This window comes from Acanthisitta chloris, unplaced genomic scaffold, assembly GCF_000695815.1.
Source record: "Acanthisitta chloris isolate BGI_N310 unplaced genomic scaffold, ASM69581v1 scaffold11635, whole genome shotgun sequence".
In the NCBI taxonomy this organism is placed as follows: domain Eukaryota; kingdom Metazoa; phylum Chordata; class Aves; order Passeriformes; family Acanthisittidae; genus Acanthisitta; species Acanthisitta chloris.
In genome coordinates, this window is record NW_008672160.1 from 29,472 (window position 1) to 49,713 (window position 20,242).

Below are 20,242 nucleotides of genomic sequence, written 5' to 3' on the forward strand. Positions count from 1 at the left end.
GGCACGAGACATTCACGAAGATGATAATGGTGTTGCCGCTTTGTACTCAAACTCCCTCACTAAATGGGGCTGAGCCCAACACTGATCCCTGGGGAACACCAGTAGTGACCTGCTGTTTGCTTCGAAAAAGAATAACAGATTAGAGTTATGAAAATCATTACATCTGCCCCTCCTCCCCAGCTGTGCAAGAGCTAAACCCCTTGGTTTAATGTGGTAGTCTGCCCCCCCCCCCCTTACCCTTTTTTTAGGTAGTCTGCTCCTTTGTTGGTACAGTTAGAAGATGTTCCTGTTGCACAGCTGGAAGGTGAGGCTTTGACGCCTGGGGGCAATGAGGCTTTTAATGGTACATGACAACTGACAAAATTAATGGGGGCAAAAGCTACCACCAGTGTGTGAGGACAGAGGTCTGACCCAGGTGGAAGCAGTTTTTACCATAGCCAAAGAAAAGATGACAGGAAGACTAATGATGTTAACTGTAGCATCTGCTGGCTGCATTACCAGTAGCAAATTTAGTCCAGTGCCTTTGCAATATAGTTTCAGGGTGGTAGCTTTAAATGGCATGTGGAGTTTCTTTTTTTTCCTTGTAATTTTTCTCTATCCTTTATAGATTATTTATTGTAGAGTGTACAACTGTCTCTCTCACAGATAAAGTTTTCTCCCAACTGTTATGAGATTTAAATAAGAATTAGCAAAAAGGAAATCATGATGACAAAATTTTACCCTTATTTGTCACTCAGTCACATTTCAGTTCTTGCAATATCACAAGCTGCTAATTTTACAGTTTCTTAATATGGAAACCGAATAATATTTTTTGCTGATAGGAAAACAATAGGATATGTTTCCATAATAGAAGACAAGCAAAAAAAAAATCTTTCAGGTCTTGCTTACAGATCATGAACAGAAAATGTCACTTTTCTATTCCTTTTTTCCTTGCCTGCTAGTATTTATATGTAGATGACTATGGACTAGTATTTATAGGTAGACAGTTACAGATGTTATTTAAAATCCCCTTTTTCACATGGCAACCATCTTATTATTGTTATTACTGATTAACATTCAATAATAAATACCTCTTGCTCTCTCACAGCTCCTCAGGTACACAGTGCAGAGAATCATTCAGCTCTATTGTGAGTCCTTTCACCTACAGTTCTAGCATAAATTCTTCAGTTCCTCAGTTTTTTCTGCCCTTTGGTGGTCTGTACTGCAGCCTTTGGTAGGAATTAAGTATTTCCACAACAACAACAAGCAGCTATTCTTCTTGGTTGCACCATGGTGCTATGATACCCTGGAAGAGTATAACAGAGGACCTGAAACAGCGGTGGGGTGGGAAGCATGAGGTGCAATGAAAGGCACAGGCTGTATGTTTGGCTTGTTCTGGCCATTCCTGTGTTTTGATACATGTAAACCAGACATGGTTACTCTGCAACATGTTTAATTCTCTCTGTTGAAGTTTGGTTTGGAAGATATCAACAACAGTGTAGGTGGACTGATTGACAGCAGGAGGGATTTTGTTTGATTACACTGGCTGAAAGAAAACAATAAAAGCACAAGAAGCTCTTAAATTGTGATACTCTTATGCTCAGTAGCATGTCTTTCTCTGTTTGCAAACTTAAGCACAAATGACACTCGTCTGGATTACATATTCGGTCTATATATAAGCGTATTAGTCTATAGTCACTTGGAACAAATAATAAACTCTTACATGCAAATCATCACCATGTCTCTTAGAACAGACCTTAGACCACTGTCCTTGGCCACTCTGTTCATGTTGCTGCACCAATGAACTGTGGGAGGCAACTCAGGTTTGCAGAGAAGAGCCAAGGGTTGGGGGGTTACATTGCAAAAACAACCAAAGAAGGGGTGCTGGATTGGTTTGGTTGCACTACTGATGTGTGTGTTGTTTTGTCTTTTTGTTTCTACCAGAGTGTACCCACTAAACTGGTGGCCAAAGCTGTTCCTTTGCCTATGACAGTCCGTGGGCACTGGTTCTTGAGCCCAAGAACAGAGTACACAGTAGCAGTGCAGACAGCATCAAAGCAAGTTGATGGTGATTACGTCGTTTCTGAGTGGAGTGAAATCATCGAGTTTTGCACAGCAGGTAATATTGCCAAGGAAATGTGTGCCACAGGATGTGTGCAATTAACACTGGCTTTGCTGCCACAGGGAGTTAGCTATCTAGCAGAGCTGCTGTGGCTGGTAGAGTTTAATAGTCACACCTGGAAACTGGAATCCTAACTTTAGCCTTTGTATGTGCTGAGGTTTGACACATTAATCAGGGGTGTCTGGACTGCCCCTTTGTTCTGCTTAGTTTCACTGGCCCCAAGTGCTGTGTCTGGCACCACTGCTTGTCCCAGGCTAGGAAAGGAGACTGGTGAATTGTCATGGAGCAGTACCACTTGTGCACCTGTCCCTGGCTACTAGCACCGGTGGAGAAAAGGCAGATTGGCAGCTCCCTAACAGGCAGCTTGCTTAAGACACTCTGCTGCTCTCCCTTCTCTGCATGCTGCAAAGCCTGAGCACCAACACCAACCCTTCTCAAGGCTCAGTTTAGCCTGTGTTTGATTCATAAAATTCTTCCTTTGATTGTTCATCACCTGGTGCCACTGTGCCTGCTGGTGTGAAGGCTGAGGGCTGAGGCAGTCTTACTATGAATCCCGTGTTGGTTGTGTTGCTGCTTAGGCTGGGTCCTAAGCAAGCTTTCTTAGTTCTGTCATTTGTTATTTTCGTGGTTTAACCCCAGCTAGCAGCCAAGAACCATGCACTGCCCCACCAGCAGGATGGAGGGGAGAAGCAGAAGGCTAAAAACTACAAAAGGCAGTTTAATAAGGAAAGCAAAAGCTGCACACACAAGCAAAGCAAAACAAGGAATTAATTCACTGCTTCCCATGGGCAGGAGGTGTTCAGACATCTCCAGGAGGGCAGGGACCATCAGGAGTAACAGTTCCTTGGGAAGTCAAATGGCATCACTCCAAATGTCCTCCCTTACTCCTTCTTCCTCCCACCTTATATACTGAGCATGATGTCCTATGGTATGGAATATCCCTTTGGTCAGTTTGGGTCACCTGTCCCAGCTGTGTCTCCTCCCAATCTCCCATGCACCCCCAACTTCCTTGCTAGTGTGGCAGGATGGAAAGCAGCAAAGGCCTTGGCTCTGTGTGAGCTCTGCTCAGCAACACGGACATCTCTGCATTATGAACCCTGTGCCCTGCACAAATCCTAAACATAGCCCCATCCTAGCCACTGGGAGGGAAATTAACTCCACTTCACCCCAAACCAGCACAGTTATTGGCTCACAACCAGGTCTATTGTAGCAAACATTTTGTCAACTGACATCAGCCAGTGAGGGCAGTTCTCGGTTCCTCTGCAGTTCCAAATACAGAGAAACCAGCTCCAGCACAGGAAACCCTGAGCTGGAAGTTGCTGTAGGCTTGCAGAGTCCTTGTGGGGAAAGGAGTGGGGAGAATCACATATGCATGTTTGTTGCTGCTGTTGGAAACTGATGCTCAGCTGTATAGTTTCTGTGTAACTGCTGCATGATGTGCTGTATGTTACTGACTCTTCTAGATTCTAAGTCTGCACGTTTGTGTAGCCTTTGGAGAGTGGTGTGGTTTTTCCTGCCCCCTGTACTAGCAGTTTGTCTTTCCTTTCCAGATTATTCAAAAGTTCACCTAACACAGCTATTGGAAAAAGCTGAAGTGATTGCAGGCCGTATGCTTAAACTGTCTGTTTTTTATCGGAATCAGCACAAAGAATACTTTGACTATATCAGGTAAGAAAGTAAACATATGTGAAATCATTTGGCAAATTAAGGGAGTGATGAAAGTAAGTAAATGGAGACAGTTTTGCTAAAGCTAGAGCAGAATATCTTTATGCTTTATAGTCTGTTAGAGGAAGGGGAAGAGTAAAATATGACTTGTTTCTTCCACCTTGCTTAACTCAGCACTTCCATTAGGCAGTAAAAGTCTGTGTTTTGAAGCAGAAACTGAGGTACTCACAGGATCTTCAGCCTGATTAAAGAGTGTCTAATAGCCAAATATTTCTATTGTGCTAAGAAATTCACAGTGAGATGTCTGAGAGTAGTATACAGCTATGTGCAAAGGCACTTTCCTGCAGATAAGTGTTCCATCTCAAATATTTGCTTTCCAAGCACAGCCATCCCATTTCTATGCCCAAATGTAGTAATTAGGGCTCTGCAATCTGAATGATAATTTACAGATCATGTGGAGATGGAGAGGGGATGATATTCAGACAGTTTACAGCACTGTGCTTCATTTGGAATAAGTAGGATAGCTAGAGGTAGATTCCTAATTCCTGTTGGAGACCCAGTGTGCCTTCGCACACATAGCTGGAAGCATCAGTACAATAGAAAAGCAGAGTTTCCAACAGAAGGAGTCAAAGCTCATGTGCTGACTGAGGAGGAGCATCCACTCTGCAGGGTAACCTGTTAGAAGGACATGGAAGAGAGGTAAGCAGTGTGTTAGAAGGGTGGCAGCACTGACTATGCCTCTTTAATATGCACTGGGAGATGAGGCTCCTGCCATGCCATGTAATTCCAGTGCTATGTGGTTGTCACACTAGTACCTGTCCAGAACAGAAAGCTTCTTAAAACTGGTAAAGGAAAAAAATTACTCGAGGCAATAGAACTTCAGAGAACAGACTCCACCACCCTTGGAAACATTCCCACTTTATATTCATGAGTAGCTGTGCAATTCCAAGAGCGTATTGAATATTCCAGATCGGGGACTTGCTCTTCCCCTTCTGTGTTTTGAAAGGATTATTTTATTGCACGTAGTGACAAAGCTGCAAATCTCAGTGAAGGCAGAAAATGAATTGCAGTTGTTGAGGCTCTTTGAGGACGTTGTAAGTCTCTGCTGCCATCCTGGACTAGATAGCACAGAAGGGAAATGCCTGCGGTGGTTCCGATTCTCGTGTAGCTTTGTTTTCAGCTATGTAATCATAGTGCATCTGCCTTTGTGTTCATTAGTGTGTTGAAAATTGCCACAGAGGTACATTTATAGCTGTGGTTTTGGCCTTGATCTGCCAAACGTGACTCTTAATTGATTGCACTGTATCTTTTCCCCTCCCTCCTGTAAAACTCTTTGATTTGATGCAGAGATGAGTTTGTTTTCCTTCTATTAGTGAGTTAAAAGAGACAAAAAGCTGTGTTTTATCAGGTCAGTATAAAGCTAGAATACCTGTAACTGGCTGATAGTCCCCTTTTTTGATCAGAAACATACTAGTATGGTCACAAGAGCTAGTCCTTCCACCATCCAGCCTTCTGCACATTATGTTAAAACCCTAACCACATGCTTAATTTTAGGAAAACTTCCTTGTCATACCGTGCCTGCCAATGGCCTCTATGGTGTCATAACTAGTAAACAGGCTTGAAAAAGCTCTACTAGCATTTGCAAACGAGTAGCTGTCACAGTGCTAAAGCAGCATCCCCTAAATGGAGGGTTTGAAGTGTGAGCTCGTAAGTAGTGTTCGTGTCACTGCTGCTTACCTCGGCTGGGAGCATCATGAAGCACCTCGGATTCCCTATAATTAGCCTAATTGGCCACTGGATGTCAGTATCTTGCCACAGATAAGGAACTGACTTTCACAGACTGAAGCCTGACTTTTGAGGTTGCAGAGGTTTCAGGTGATTATTCACGCTGGTTCAAGATGATTAATTTTTTTTCTCCCTAGTAATCACTTCAGTCATAAATACCAGCTATACCCCAACCCCAATGCATATCTGGTGAATGACTGAGTAGTATTTGAATGGTCCAGAAAACTTCTGAAACTTATCTTAGAGTCAAATTAAGACGTGCTGCTGAGGAGATTAAAAATAATGAGAAAAAAAAGACAGTTGGAGACATTACTGAGTTGATTTAGAGCTGTTTTGTATGTATACACTGAATTTGTTTGCTTTGACTGCTACCTCCCTCTTTAACCAAGTAAAACCTTCTCCCACACAGCAGCATTTTACCTGGAGCTCTTGCAAGTTAAAAGCAGAGAGAACAGTCTGTCTTGGGTAGTTTCCCTTCTCCTAAAAAATTAAAAGTTAAAAGCAAAGCAAGAGGGAGATATAAAGCTCTCCAGCCCCACAGCCTCATGCATTTTTAATCTGTAATCTTTCAGTTAGTATGAATGCATTTTCCTAAGGGTGCCTACCAAATAGGATGTTTTGCAGGATTTACAAAAGGGGATGTTTCCCTTCTGGTTATCACATGGTGCAAGGCACAGAGGGTGCCAAAGCTGTCACTGAGACACTTCCAGAGAGGTGTGGGGCACAAGTTCTGGGGAATGCCCTGCTGTACATAAATCTCAGGTGCTAAAGAGGTGGGTGTTATACTCTGTGCCCAGCTCTGCTCTAATTGAAGTCAGCAGTAGACAAATTAGACTTGAAATTATCATTTGGGGGGGAAAAAAGACTATGTCAGACAGAGCATTACTTCCTATAACCTCTCTGAAAAACATCTTTCAGAAATTACTTTCACTGGCAGTTTTCTACATGAACTATATACTGCCTATGCTAAAAATACGCAATAACAGTATATTCAGCATATGGAGACTGACTTGCAATATTCCACTTGTGTTTATTGTTAGAATTGTAGTGGAAGACTGAACAAATCAGCCAATTAAAGATATTGGTGATTTGGAGGCTTTTATGTTTGTGCTGGTTTTCACCTGCACATAGTATCCACAAAGCTGACAGAGAAGCCAGACTGGAAAGGCAGATTTTCCCCTTAAGCAAGAGTTACTCTAGCTCATCCCAAGTCTGACATTGGGGCTGTTCAGCCTGGAGAAGACTGTGTGGAGACCCCAGAGCAACTTTTCAGTATCTGAAGGGCCTACAAGGAGCTGGAGAGGGACTCTGTGTTAGGAATTGCAATGATAGGACAAGGGGTAATGGGCTCAAACTGAACAGGGAAAGTCTAGGTTGGAAGTGAGAAAAAAGTTTTTTACACTAAGGGTGTTGAGACACTGGCACAGGTTGCCCAGGGATGTGGTGGCTCCCCCAGCCCTGGCAGTGTTCAAGGCCAGGCTGGATGAGCCTTGAGCAACCTGATCTAGTGAGGAGATGTCCCTGCCCAGGGCAGGGGTTGGGACTGGATGATCTGTGAGGTCCATTCCAACCCTTAAATTCTATGATTTTATGATTCTATCATCTCTTGATTTTCTTGGTAGTAAGGTCATGACACTAACCACAGTTTTCAGTTTAACAGTTTTCCTTTGTGTTCCTTCAGTACTGTTTCCAAACAGCATAACATCCTAACTTTCCAGTTTTTCTTTACCATGTGTTACAAAATAAACAATACCAGTCATTCATTTGTAGAGAGCATCATGGGAATGCTATGCAGCCCTCTGTTAAGGATAACAGTGGCAGTCATGGCTCTCCGATCAGTGGGAAGCTGGAAGGCATCTTCTTTAGCTGCAACACTGAGTTTAACACTGGGAAGCCACCACAAGATTCACCTTATGGAAGATACAGGTATGAGATTGCAGCTGAAAAACTCTTCAACCCCAATACTAACTTGTACTTTGGAGACTTCTACTGCATGTACACAGCCTACCACTACGTCATTCTCGTGATCGCCCCCGTGGGATCACCGGGAGACGAGTTCTGTAAGCAGCGCCTTCCTCAGCTAAATATAAAAGATAATAAATTTCTGACCTGCGATGAAGAAGACGGAGTCATGGTTTACCATCACGCCCAGGATGTTATTTTGGAAGTAATTTACACTGATCCTGTGGATCTCTCCCTCGGCACAGTTGCAGAAATTACTGGTCACCAACTAATGAGCTTGTCTACTGCAAATGCAAAGAAAGATCCCAGCTGCAAGACCTGCAATATCAGTGTTGGACGTTAAAACTTCCCTCGTTACTTAGGAGCCTTCAAACCTCTGTTGCCCATTTCCATAGTCAGACATCCTGTCAGAAGCATGCACATGCCGCTGTCACCAAAAGCAAACACGAGTTTTCAAAATCTCCAATAGCCTTCTTAGTACTTCTTCTCTCCCTCTTTCCCCTCTGTTCCCATGGTGAGTGGCTAAGAGATTACCTGGATTTCTTTCTGGCAACCATTTATACCTAGATGCTGCAAAAATTGTTTTCTGTTTCTTGCCAAACATAACAAAATCCTATAGAAACTGCTTTAGCAAAAAGAAAATAACAGCTTATAAATGGTGTTTAAATATGCATTCATTTTAACTACTGAACAAGTACTGGGGTAACTCCGAACAGCATGAAAGGTTGTTAATCCTGGATTTCTTTCTGGCAACCATTTATACCTAGATGCTGCAAAAATTGTTTTCTGTTTCTTGCCAAACATAACAAAATCCTATAGAAACTGCTTTAGCAAAAAGAAAATAACAGCTTATAAATGGTGTTTAAATATGCATTCATTTTAACTACTGAACAAGTACTGGGGTAACTCCGAACAGCATGAAAGGTTGTTAATTGCAGCATGATTTGAATTTCAGAGCCTAGAAATGTCAGCACTTCCAACGTGTTGTTTGACAGTGTTATTTATGTTATTTATATTAGCTAACTGAAAACAGAAACTGTGTCTCGACATAATAAATATAATAGAAAAATATTTTATTTGTACTGTTGTATAAAATATTATACAATCATATAGAATATATAGATTACATTTTAATATCAATTGTATACATATGTCATGAAATCATTTTTCCCTTATCAAAGATGTAGTTTGTAAACTTCAAATAGCTCTGTATCTGTTCCTGTTGCTCTAGATGACTTTAATTAAAACAGATTTATGAAGACCATTTCTGATTCATAAAAGTTAAGTTATAAATTATTAAGTCAGTACACTGAGACAACAAACATCTGCAAAATAAAAAATTCCTTTTTTAGTGTTCATATTTTTTCCTCTGGACTACTTGAAGATGTGTGTATCTTCCAAATCATGCCATTACATACAAGAGAAATACAAACATGGTTGGTACATAATAGTCTTTATAAAATCAAAATCATCTTACCAAGATAGAAAACAGATCAATTATACTATGTGGTCAATACAAAATGACAGTTAAAGCAAAACACTAAACATGATTCAACTTACTCAAGTCTCTTTTTTTTTTTTTCCCCTTTGATTCTTCCCTCTGTTGTGGCTGGGCTAGGTATTTCCCAGGATCCCTAGCACAAAACCTGTGGATAATCCTTCTGTTAATAGTCCAACCAAATGGTCTATCACAAATAGTGAAAAATTTTCCTTAATATTACAAAGTGTGGTGCTCTGAAAGTTAAGAAAGATGCATAATCCCAATGGAAAAATAACTTTTTATAATCTTATTTTCAGTAAACAGGAAGTCTCGCGTTCCTCATCAGATAACTGTGACACTCACTTAAATACCATGTACTATATCTACCCAAAATATCTTAGCATAATGCAATAATCTAGTCCTGGTTGAATATATATATATGTGGCAATTTATAACACAAGAAGTACTTCAACATTTTACAAAGTGCATGCTTCTAAACCAGCTTTGGTAGTTAGAAAAGCGAATGTTATAGCATCAGGCAAAATAAAGTGCAAAGTTTAATACAGAAATCAAAACTAGCACGGAGTTGATCTATTTACTGCATTTTAAGTTCTGTCAGCCAGGGCCTGTGAACCAGCAAAAAGCACAGCAGCCAGTACATTTGTTCTGTCTTCCCAGTGCTGTGTATTTGTTCATTTTGCCAAAAACACTCTCTTATTTATAAAAATCCCAATAGTTCCATTTCGCAGTCATGTTCTGTCCTTTTTTCTGGCATAAGCAGCATCACTTTGCTCTACTCCCAGTCCTGGCACTGCTTCTTTGTATGCACCTTTTTTTTTGAAGCTACTGGTATTGAACAGAAGCTCTGTCTTGAAAGCTAGAGTATGTTCCTTTTCCTTCATTCATTTTAATTCCTTTCTTTTAATCTAGTGAATCAGCACATCGAGAGCCAACATTAATAGTTAATTTCAGTGCATGTTAAGTCTGGAAAGGAATGTGTAGCACATAATCATGTACTAAGATGTACCAAAAACCTGGAGAGCATTTCCTCACACTTTTCAAGCAGGTCAAACTGAGGATCTACAATACTTCAGTGTCCTTTTAATTTCTTAACATTCTCACAGTGCACTTCAAGGCTTTTCAAAAGGAAAAATATATGCTATAGTCCACTCACCCGTGCTTAATATTCTTGCATATTGCTGTCCTCTCTCATCCCAGCTATTGTAATTGGTAAAGTGCATCAAAAAAATCTCAGTGTGTCAAATAATTGTGCAGCAGACCAAGACCTGTAAAATTACTTTCTCTTTTTCATTACTTGTTTGCTTGATTTTTTTTTTTTTGCTAGATAGCAATATCACAGCATTGAATTCCCTTCAGATCGTTTTGGAAATATCATGCTTACTGATGAGAACCTCCAGGAGCCTGATTTTGGCTTTTGTGTGCTTGTATTCAGAGTATTCCTCAGCCATTGGCACCCGATCTTCTTTTTGAGGACTCCTATGAAAAGCAAATAAAAGTAACATCACTTTTATGAGTAAGAAACAGCCTTTAAAATTAATTCTGCAACAAGTAATGAGGATTGGATTGGATTTTTTTTCCTAACTCTAACTGACTAAAGATCATTTGACAGGACCAAAAAGCTCTAATAGACAGAAACAATATTATTGAAAATACTGAATTTTCATATGCCAATTTTTTTTCTTGTCAGCTATTCAAGGATCATCACTCAATTCTGAGATAGCCAGGAAAGTTATAACATAGTGCTCTGAAAACCATTAGCAGAATACTACATGCCCATATCTTCTATGGTTTTCAACACAAAGGTTTGCTAAATGAAGGGAGGAGGATAAACAAAGAGTGAAAAGTAGCCAGTATTTAATTATGGGTGAAAGAAACTGTGTCTTCTGCTTTAAATTCCAGTATTTTAAACATGGTCCAAACTGCCAAATGTAATCTCTGCAGACTGAGAGCCTCAGAAGGAGTCTTTAGCAGCCTCCCTTCAGCTCAGGAAAATCCTGTGCTGAGGTGGGTTTTATACCCACTGCAGTCATGTCCTGGAAGATCCCCAGATCCAGGCCATCCAGTCCTCAGGGATGCCCACATCCCAGAGGAACTAGTCAGGGAGATAGATGATTCCTGAGAGGATGAAGTGGTAGAGAGCAGGTAAAATTTCCTAGTGAAAAAGAGTCTCTCACATGGGCTGTGAAGGGAAACCAACACCACAGGTAGGACAGGAGCTGAGAGCTGGATGGTTCTGTGACTGGTGTCAGGCACAGCTTGTGAATTGGTATCTGTGATGACAAGGACTGTGTCAGTAGATGAGTCCTTGCAGGCAGAAGGTTCTCCCTGCACTTGCACTCTTGTGGGGAGTGATGGTTGGTGTGGTGATGGGGAAAGTGCTCTCCCCTGGACTCAGCCTCCAGCCTTGGCTGGATACCTGCTGCATGCCAGCACCTGGGGCTGAACAGCATAGCTTGCAGCTGCAGGTACAGATGTGGACCCCATCTAGCCAGATGTGCTTGTGATAAGCCTGATTTTCCCTTTAGGCAGGGCAGGCAAGCCAGGAAAAATCCAAGGATCTCTTTAAGCATCTCTGATCTAGTCTCTGGTCTCTAGTCTAGTGATGATGTTAGGGTTGGACTTGATGATCTTTGACGTCTCTTCCAACCCGGTTGATTCTATGATTCTGTGATTTAGCCTGTGTGGTACAGAACTCAGCCAAATTTCCTGGATGACACCTGGTCACAGCTCCAATCCTGACAGAGCTCAAGAAGTGTTTGGACAGTGCTCTCAGGCACATGGTGTGATTCTTGGGGATGTCCTGTGCAGGACCTGGAGTTGGACTTGATGATCCTTGTGGGTCCCTTCTCACTCCAAATATTTTGTGATTCTGTGGTCTCCAGAGAGATCAGGCACCTCCATGACATTTTCCAGTCCCTACTGCAGCTTCTTTGGCCTGTTCACCCCAGAATGCCCATCCTGGCAGAAACAAAAGCACCTGCATAGGACCCAGAGGGGAAAAGGAAAGGGCTTTGGCTGAGATCATGTGTTACCTTCCTGTCTGTTTGTAGAATTGCTCCTCAAACTCTCTCAGAGCTTTGCGAAGCCTTTTCTTATCTGCTCTTGTTTCTCTGAGATGTTCAAGCAGAACAGGCCTGTAAAACAGAGACAAGAGCATGAAACCCCATTGTGCATGGAAGTGGTGCTAAAAACCATGGCTTTGAGTAACCAAAAGGCTGCTGCTATGGGCCACAGCAGGTCCTGAGACATTGTATGACACCTTGCCATCTGGCTGTACCATCACATGTGATACATGGTTGTGCTCCTTCCCTTGTATTAGTATTCTCACCCTTCTAATAAACTGAAGGAAGAGACTACCTGTGGTCAATGTGGGAGGAAAAGCATTCAGGACTGAGTCTTGCTAGTGACGTTAATTCTCTCTGGAAATAATGGAGTTGACAAGGCTCAGCATCTCAGAGGAGGAAATGCTTTGCATCTCTGTAACTGAATTAAAGTCAACATTGAAGCCCTGCTCCTGTTTGCAGCCATTTCCAAATGTTACTGTGATGCAGTGGAAATGCTAGTGGTACCCAGAAGCACCATTTTTGGAGGCTATCTTTTAGCTGCAATTCGGAGAACAGCAGCAGAGAATTCTGTAATGACATACACAGCTGGTAATTATTTTTCTTTTGCATAATAACAAAATGCACAGAAATATCTTCCCAGTATTTATCAGCAAATTATTGCACACATAGTTGAGTTACATAGAAATCCAAGTAATTGTATTTACTCTTCATTTTGGTAGAGCCTAGTTAGCTTCATTTATGCAGCTAAGAGCTCCCAGACAAAACACAAGGGAAAAATACCATCCCCTAAGCTGTAAGAACATTTCTGTTCCTGGAAGGCATAGTCTGCAACAAGTTTCTGGACTGAGTGATAACAGCACATGTTCATCTTGAGGTTTGTTGTCTCATGCAACCCAAAATTCTTAACTACAAATCGGAGGGAGGGCTTCATTTTGCTTTTATAGTGGAGGGTGGTGGTAAGTTTCCTGGGCAGCCAACCACTAATAGCCAAGCTTATGCAAGGAAAAAACTGGTCTTACATGCATGGGGTTGTTTAGCCTGGAGAAAAGGAGGCTCAGGGGAGACTTTATCGTCCTCTGCATCTCCCTGACAGGAGGTTGGAGTCAGGTGGGGGTTGGTCTCTTCTCCCAGGCAACCAGCAGCAGGACAAGAGGGCACAGACTCAAGCTCTGCCAGGGGAGGGTTAGGTTGGATATTAGGAAGAGATTTTTTCCAGAGAGAGTGATCAGGTATTGTAACGTGCTGCCCAGGGAGGTGATGGATTCACCATCCCTGGAGGTTTACAAGATGAGATGTGGCACTTAGTGCCATGGGCTAGTAACCACGGTAGAGTTGGACTCGTTGATCTTGGAGGCCTCTTCCAACCTGGTTGATTTGATTCTGTGATTCTATGATTCAGTGGCCTCCCGTGTGACCAGGTATTGCATGACCTTTCATGCAGCTCACCTGCTGCTGTTTTCATGCCTTATCTTGGTGGTGTTTCCACATCACTCACACAATCAGACCCAGTACACTCACCCACACCCAGAGGAACAGGCTATCTTCCCAGTTTTATGATTGCTTTGAAGGAGCATTAGCTACATAGCAAAAATTTTGCAGTGGCCTCCCGTGTGACCAGGTATTGCATGACCTTTCATGCAGCTCACCTGCTGCTGTTTTCATGCCTTATCTTGGTGGTGTTTCCACATCACTCACACAATCAGACCCAGTACACTCACCCACACCCAGAGGAACAGGCTATCTTCCCAGTTTTATGATTGCTTTGAAGGAGCATTAGCTACATAGCAAAAATTTTGCAGCAATTAAAGGTATGTCTGCATATCTTTACTATGTCATGTGTACCACTCCCTGGATGCCATTATTTTTCCTATCTGCCTTTACCTTTCTCTTCTTGGACTTGGCATAAAGTTGTTTGAACAAATAGTTCAAACCACAGGTATACTGCCCAAATAACAAATCTCCTCTGCCTCTTTTCTCCCATAAGGAAACACTGAATCACTCCTTTGGCATAGAATATTCCTATGCAACAGGTAGGGCTCATGCCTCACTTACAAAGACTACATGAAATATTTTAAAATATTCATGGAAAGAGAGAGAGAACTTACATTGTTGCCTCATGTAAATTGGACATAGACAAGGCTGTTTGCCTGTAAACTTTCTTTTCATCCAGAGGTGAAACATATGCAGGCTCACTCTCTTCCTGAGAGTAACACAGGTGTTCTTCAACAGGGAAGCAAGACATTGGGCCAGATGATAACTCATGGCTGCTTTGAGAATGGTCTTCATCTGAGTCTTCCTCCTCCTGCTTATGAAATGTAAAGCATTTTTAAATTAGCTATTTACTAACCATCAACAGGATGACAACATAAAATACTAGGATCTAATTTAATGGATGTATTCATTGAACTAGAAGACACATATTGAAAGCTTTACCCAGGACTATCCAAGATTGTTCCTGAAAGCACTCATGGGTCTCACTGAGTTACTGTGTATTGCCCACCATGAGCAAACACGACAGAGATTGGCTCTGCTTCTGACTTATCTCCAGCCAGCAATTTATTTCTGTTTGCTCAAAAGCCCTTATATGTAGCAAAGATTTAATGAACATTCTGAATTTATGTAAGCAGTGTGGTCTGGCTGGATCTTGTAGTCCTCTTATATACCATCTACTGTGTGCATTATGTCCAGAAATTCTGACTGTAACAAGGGCTGAGATTCCACAGTTTTATAGCACATTATGTCCAGGAATTCCAACTGTAACGAGAGCTGGAGAGAGAGATTCCACAGTTTTATAGCCTTAAATATTAACTACCAAAATAGAATGATATTCCTGTCTTGTCCACTTTCCTTTGTCCTCAGAAGAAAACTTGAGCAATTGAAACTAAAACTTAAACATAAAAACTCCATGGGGGCAAAGCTCCTAAGAAGTAGCACAAGGGGTAATTTCAGTTAAATTTTTAAATAAAGTACCCATGTGCGTGTGTACAAAGCTTTACACTGTATTATTAACCAATGAGCAGATTCTTTGACTATCAGTAGTTCTATTGCTGCTAAATGGACATACAGGTACAAATCAAACACATCATTTTCTGTGTTTTCTTGACAGTGGATATGAATTCTTTCCAACTTACAATTGTTGTGATCAAAGATGGAGCTGCAAGAAGTTTCTTGATAATTCTGTATCTGTCGTAAAGAGGTTTCATGAGACTTTTGTCTTGCTTAGTTACCTAAAGAGAAATCATAACAAAATATAGTCCTCCAAAATTAAAAATAAAAAGTAAATAAAAAAGATTCTCATTTGCTGCTGTAAAGCTGAGAAAGGTATTAAAAAATAGTGTGATCAGATATGTATTTTGCTTCCATAGATATTCCATGGGAACTGTAATTTAATCCATACAATTTGTGAAAAGGAAAATTCAAATCTGTTTTCTAATTGAGATTACTCACTATGGTTTGAGCCACACTGGCCAGGCAGAAGGTAAATTATTCTCTTTCTGAAGCAAGGGTGAAGATATGCTGCTGCTGGGCTTTGCACTGGTATCTGACTTCTTGACTGTAATAATGGCACCAGGTTTGCTGCCAGAATGGGACAGTCTGACTGGGACAACATACTTGTTGGGCCAGTGAGATGAAGAGCACTGAGAATACACCTTCACAGCCTCTGCATGGAGCTGACTGGGCAGAATTGCTGTGTGCATTCCTTGCTGGAACTGCCTTCCACAATCAGGATTAACCATCTGTTCATTTAGTTTGTTCTTGGTCTTTTATGGGCACTAGGAGCATTAATTTGGAAGAGAATGTGATTTTAAATCAGGTGTTAAAAGCCTGACCCAGCCACAAAAATTCACAAATACTAATCAAGTATTAATAAATACTTTATCTAACAACATATATTATTATATTGTAATATATAATAATATTTTATTAATAAAGACTCCCACCCAATAAAATGACTGGGAGTGTGGATCTGCCTGAGGGTAGGAAGACTTTATAGGGAGACCTGGACCCACTTGGCTGAGGACAACTGCATGAGGTTCAATAAGGCTCAGTGCTGAGTCCTGCACTTGGGACACAAGAACTACATGCAGTGCCACAAGCTGGAGGAAGAGTGGCTCAAATGTTGTTTGTCAGAAAAGGACTTGGGGGTGCTGGTAACAGCAGCTCAATGTGCCAACAATCGGCACAGGTGGCCAAGAAGGCCAATGGCATCTTGGCCTGTATCAAGAATAGTGTGACCAGCAGGACTAGGGAAGTGATCATCCTCCTGTACTCAGCATTGATGAGGCCACACCTCGAGTACTGTGTTCAGTTTTGGGCCTCTCACTTCAATAAGCACATTGAGGAGCTGGAGATTGAGGCGCTGGAGTGAGTCCAGCAAAGGGCAACAGGAGTCATAAAGTCTAGAACAGATGTTGTATGAGGAAGTGTCAAGGAAGTTGGGTTTGTTTAGCCTTAAGATGAGGCTCAGGGTTGATCTCATGGCTCTCTACAACTACCTGAAAGGGGATTGTAGAGAAGTGAGGGAAGGTCTCTCCTGCCAGGCCTGCAGTGAGAGAACTGGAGGGAATGGCCTTAAACTGAGACAGGGGAAATTCAGATTAGATGTTAGGAAAAAAATGTTTCACTTTTTGCGTATTTGGACACTGGAATAGATTGCCCAGGGAGGTGCTGGAGTCACTATCCCTGGAAGTGTTTAAGAGGCAGCTGGGTCTGACACTGGAGGATATGGTTTAGGCTTTAGGGGTTACAGCAGAATGGCAAGTTAGCAGTTGGACTGGTTAGTGTTAGAGGTCTCCTCCAACCTTGATGATTCTGTGAATAATAAACCTTGTGGAAACTAGCTGTGCAGTAGACTGACTTACTGCATTAAGGAAAAAGCAAATTCCACATGGAAAAACAGACAAACAAAAAAGCCAACCAACCAACCAACCAAAACACACACCTCCCACCTCCCAACCCCCCAGAAACCCAACATGTTCCTCAGTGATTAAATATCAAAATGGGGACATTTTCAAGCCATCAGCCTCTGCTCCCCAACTCCCATGCCTATGAGCATCCATCGGGTGCAATTTCACTGATTTTTGGCACTGCAGCTGTGGTACTGCAGTGGAGCTCAGGTACACCTGCTCAGATGAGTGAACACACAGTGGTTCTGAAGAGACACAGACTGGCTGGCAGTACAAACAGTGCCAAGTTGCTCAGAAACAGACAAATGCCTGGTCAACAGGAGCAAGGGTGACAGTAGACAAATGCAGGGTGATGACACTGTGTACATCTGGCAATTGAGCATTTAGGAACTGTTTCTAGAGGCAACACTTCACTGTGCAATGTCTGGGCTTGCCTATCCCAGCTAGTCCACTGCTCTTCCCCAGTCATCATGTTTCATTTGACTGCAACACAGTCCAAGAAATGCCAAAAAAGCCAGAACAGATGATTTTTTTTTTTTGTTTTAGCCCTAGTCAGTGCCCTCTCCATCTGACCTTGTTCAGGTAAGTCCTGATGAAGATGGTGCTGAGCCATACTATACATCAGCAGGGCAAACATCATCCCCAGCACTCTCTGCTGTGGTTCAAGGCTGTTGTTACACAACTGCTTCAACCTTTAGGAGAAACACACTCTCTGAACCCCATGCTACAAAGCATGCCCTACTATTCTCTTTCCTATTGTTGAAGCAAGTGTCTTTTACCTCTGCATAGCACCAATAATTTCTTTTTTGTTCTCCTTAGGAATTACAATTTCTTCATACCCTTCCTGTATACTCTCTCCATCCCTCAAGCTCTCATTCCAAGCCCAAAGAACATGAACAAAAATTACTTTATCCAAGATGCAGAGAGCTCAGATTCAGATCAGAGTAACAGCTGGCATATTTTTGGACACATGCTGGTGCCACTGCCCTTTTCCTCTTCTATAACAATTTCCAGCCAGAAACAGAAACAACCATAAGAATACAGACATAGCTATCAAACAGAAATTCCTCAGCTGCATATAGACAAGTTTTCAAATCCTCATCTCTCCTATGGTGGCATTTTTTGATTTGCACCTACATTCAGCAATGAAGTCCCTTGAAAGGATTGTAATTAATAGTTTCAAGTGCTGCTGTGTGGTAAAGGAAAACCCAGATGAGAGGTCATGTCATTTTGCAGTTCATGTCTCAGATGGTGCCCTATATAAAACCTGTCTCATCTGTTAAGCATTCTAAGCATGTCAGAGCCAAGTATGCATAAGCCAAGTCTGCTGTGGATATATAATCTTCCAGTGTTATCATCAAATCCTGCAATTTCCAATCATGAAGAGAGATACAGAGCCACTAGAAACTTGTCTTCTTGTTTTAATTTAATTTATAAAATATAAACCAAATCCATCAGTATCAGGCAATAACATTTATACCTGAAAATTGGTTTGAAATAACTATATTACTTGTGCAAAATTCAACTAAATATATTTAATATATGAGTCCAAAAATATTTGTTAAGAGAAGTTAGATAAGTTTTAATTTACCTATCTTTCCATGGAATACTTACAGGTTGTCCATGAATACTCTCAAAATAGAGCAGACATTTCTGAAGATTGATTTTTTCCAAAGCCATTTGCTTTTTTGTCATATCCTATTTAAAAAAGTTATTTATAAGGTTATGAGTCAGGTTTTCGTGACAAGAGTACAGGTACATATCTGTTTAATAATCTGCTCTCCCCAGATAAACATGAATAATGAATTTGTTTCTGTCCACACTGAGGTCAATGGGGACTTGGCATTCACTTAGCAAGAACAGAGTCCAATATTACATGACTGAATTTTTAAATGAATCAAAGTACTTGTTACCCTCTCCAGGCCTAATGCAGAGCTGATGAGAGCTCTGGAGATGCTTCTACTGATTGGAGGCTTTACCAGTGAAAAATACACTCTATTTACTTTGGCTGGCCAAAGTGGAGCCTTTGGGACCTGAACTTGTGCTCTCTCTTCTGGAAAAAGATGTATGAATGAAAGTTTACTGAAAGCCTGGATTCTTATTTTTCTTAACTGTCTTATATCTAAGACTTGATTGCCTTGATTTATCTCAAAATTACTATTCTACAAAAGCAATTTAACAAGCTTAAAGCCAGGAAGTGGTATTAGACTATTGATAGAACACTGTGTCCTTATCTGTGAAGTTCCTGAGGGTACAAATCATGGTCTGAGTCAATCAGGCAAGAATCTTTGTGTGGTGCTCAATTAGAGTCTGCATCTGAAAAAGTTTTGTTGGAATACCAGTTGACAGAAAGCCTAAACAAGCAAAGGATTTTGCTTGAATATCACAGCCAAATCAGATGCACATGAGGAGAGTCTCATGGGTTGGGTGGGCTCACAAAAGATGATGGCAGCCTATGAGTGGAAGGTGTCAGGCACTGAGGTCCCACAGATGCAGTGCAGTACTTTCTTAGAATGTTTTCCAGTATTTAAGTAACATTTCTGAACTAAAAAAAATTTTTTTTTCTTATCCATACTAGGGAGATATCAGTTAATGAGACTGTATGTTATTAATTTCCATTTGCCAGATCAGTTCATAAATCATAGATTGCATTCCCCATTATATATTAAGTAAGTTTAGTTGTAACAAATGAGAACAAACACCATTCTAGACAAAATAGTCAGAAACTTGCAAAAATGCAGGGAGGACATTCCTCAGCATTTTAATTATTCACCAGGAAAGACAAACAGATTTGTCTTGGTTGGTAAGGGATGCAGAAAAGAAAGCTTCAGCAATGCAAACCCAATCCATTTATGAAGTAGAATGACAGGAAGCTGAACATGAGCCAGCAGAGAACAAACACCATTCTAGACAAAATAGTCAGAAACTTGCAAAAATGCAGGGAGGACATTCCTCAGCATTTTAATTATTCACCAGGAAAGACAAACAGATTTGTCTTGGTTGGTAAGGGATGCAGAAAAGAAAGCTTCAGCAATGCAAACCCAATCCATTTATGAAGTAGAATGACAGGAAGCTGAACATGAGCCAGCAGTGTGGTGTGCTGGCCAAGAAGGCAAATGGCATCGTGGCCTGGATCGAGAACAGCGTGGTCAACAGGACCAGGGAGGTGATTCTTCCCCAGTACTTGGTGCTGGTGAGGCCACACCTTGAGTCCTGTGTGCAGTTCTGGGTCTCTCAGTTAAGGCACAATATTGAA

At 41.4% G+C, this 20,242-nt stretch overlaps 2 protein-coding genes across 2 annotated transcripts in view; one reads left to right on the forward strand and one right to left on the reverse strand.

Moving 5' to 3' along the window:
* Positions 1-8,826, forward strand: part of PHYHIPL (phytanoyl-CoA 2-hydroxylase interacting protein-like) — a 14,192-nt gene extending 5,366 nt beyond the window's left edge. The window contains exons 3-7 of the mRNA XM_009074410.1: positions 1,924-2,098; positions 3,652-3,769; positions 7,322-8,027; positions 8,162-8,171; positions 8,238-8,826. Of these exons, the coding sequence (XP_009072658.1) occupies positions 1,924-2,098; positions 3,652-3,769; positions 7,322-7,856 (828 nt within the window). The 3' untranslated portion in view covers positions 7,857-8,027; positions 8,162-8,171; positions 8,238-8,826. The remainder of the gene's footprint in view (positions 1-1,923; positions 2,099-3,651; positions 3,770-7,321; positions 8,028-8,161; positions 8,172-8,237) is intronic.
* Positions 8,827-10,334: 1,508 nt separating this feature from the next.
* Positions 10,335-20,242, reverse strand: part of FAM13C (family with sequence similarity 13, member C) — a gene marked incomplete at its 5' end in the record, with an annotated part of 39,769 nt that continues 29,861 nt past the window's right edge. The window contains 5 exons of the mRNA XM_009074412.1: positions 10,335-10,490; positions 12,047-12,148; positions 14,185-14,384; positions 15,211-15,306; positions 18,601-18,684. Of these exons, the coding sequence (XP_009072660.1) occupies positions 10,367-10,490; positions 12,047-12,148; positions 14,185-14,384; positions 15,211-15,306; positions 18,601-18,684 (606 nt within the window). The remainder of the gene's footprint in view (positions 10,491-12,046; positions 12,149-14,184; positions 14,385-15,210; positions 15,307-18,600; positions 18,685-20,242) is intronic.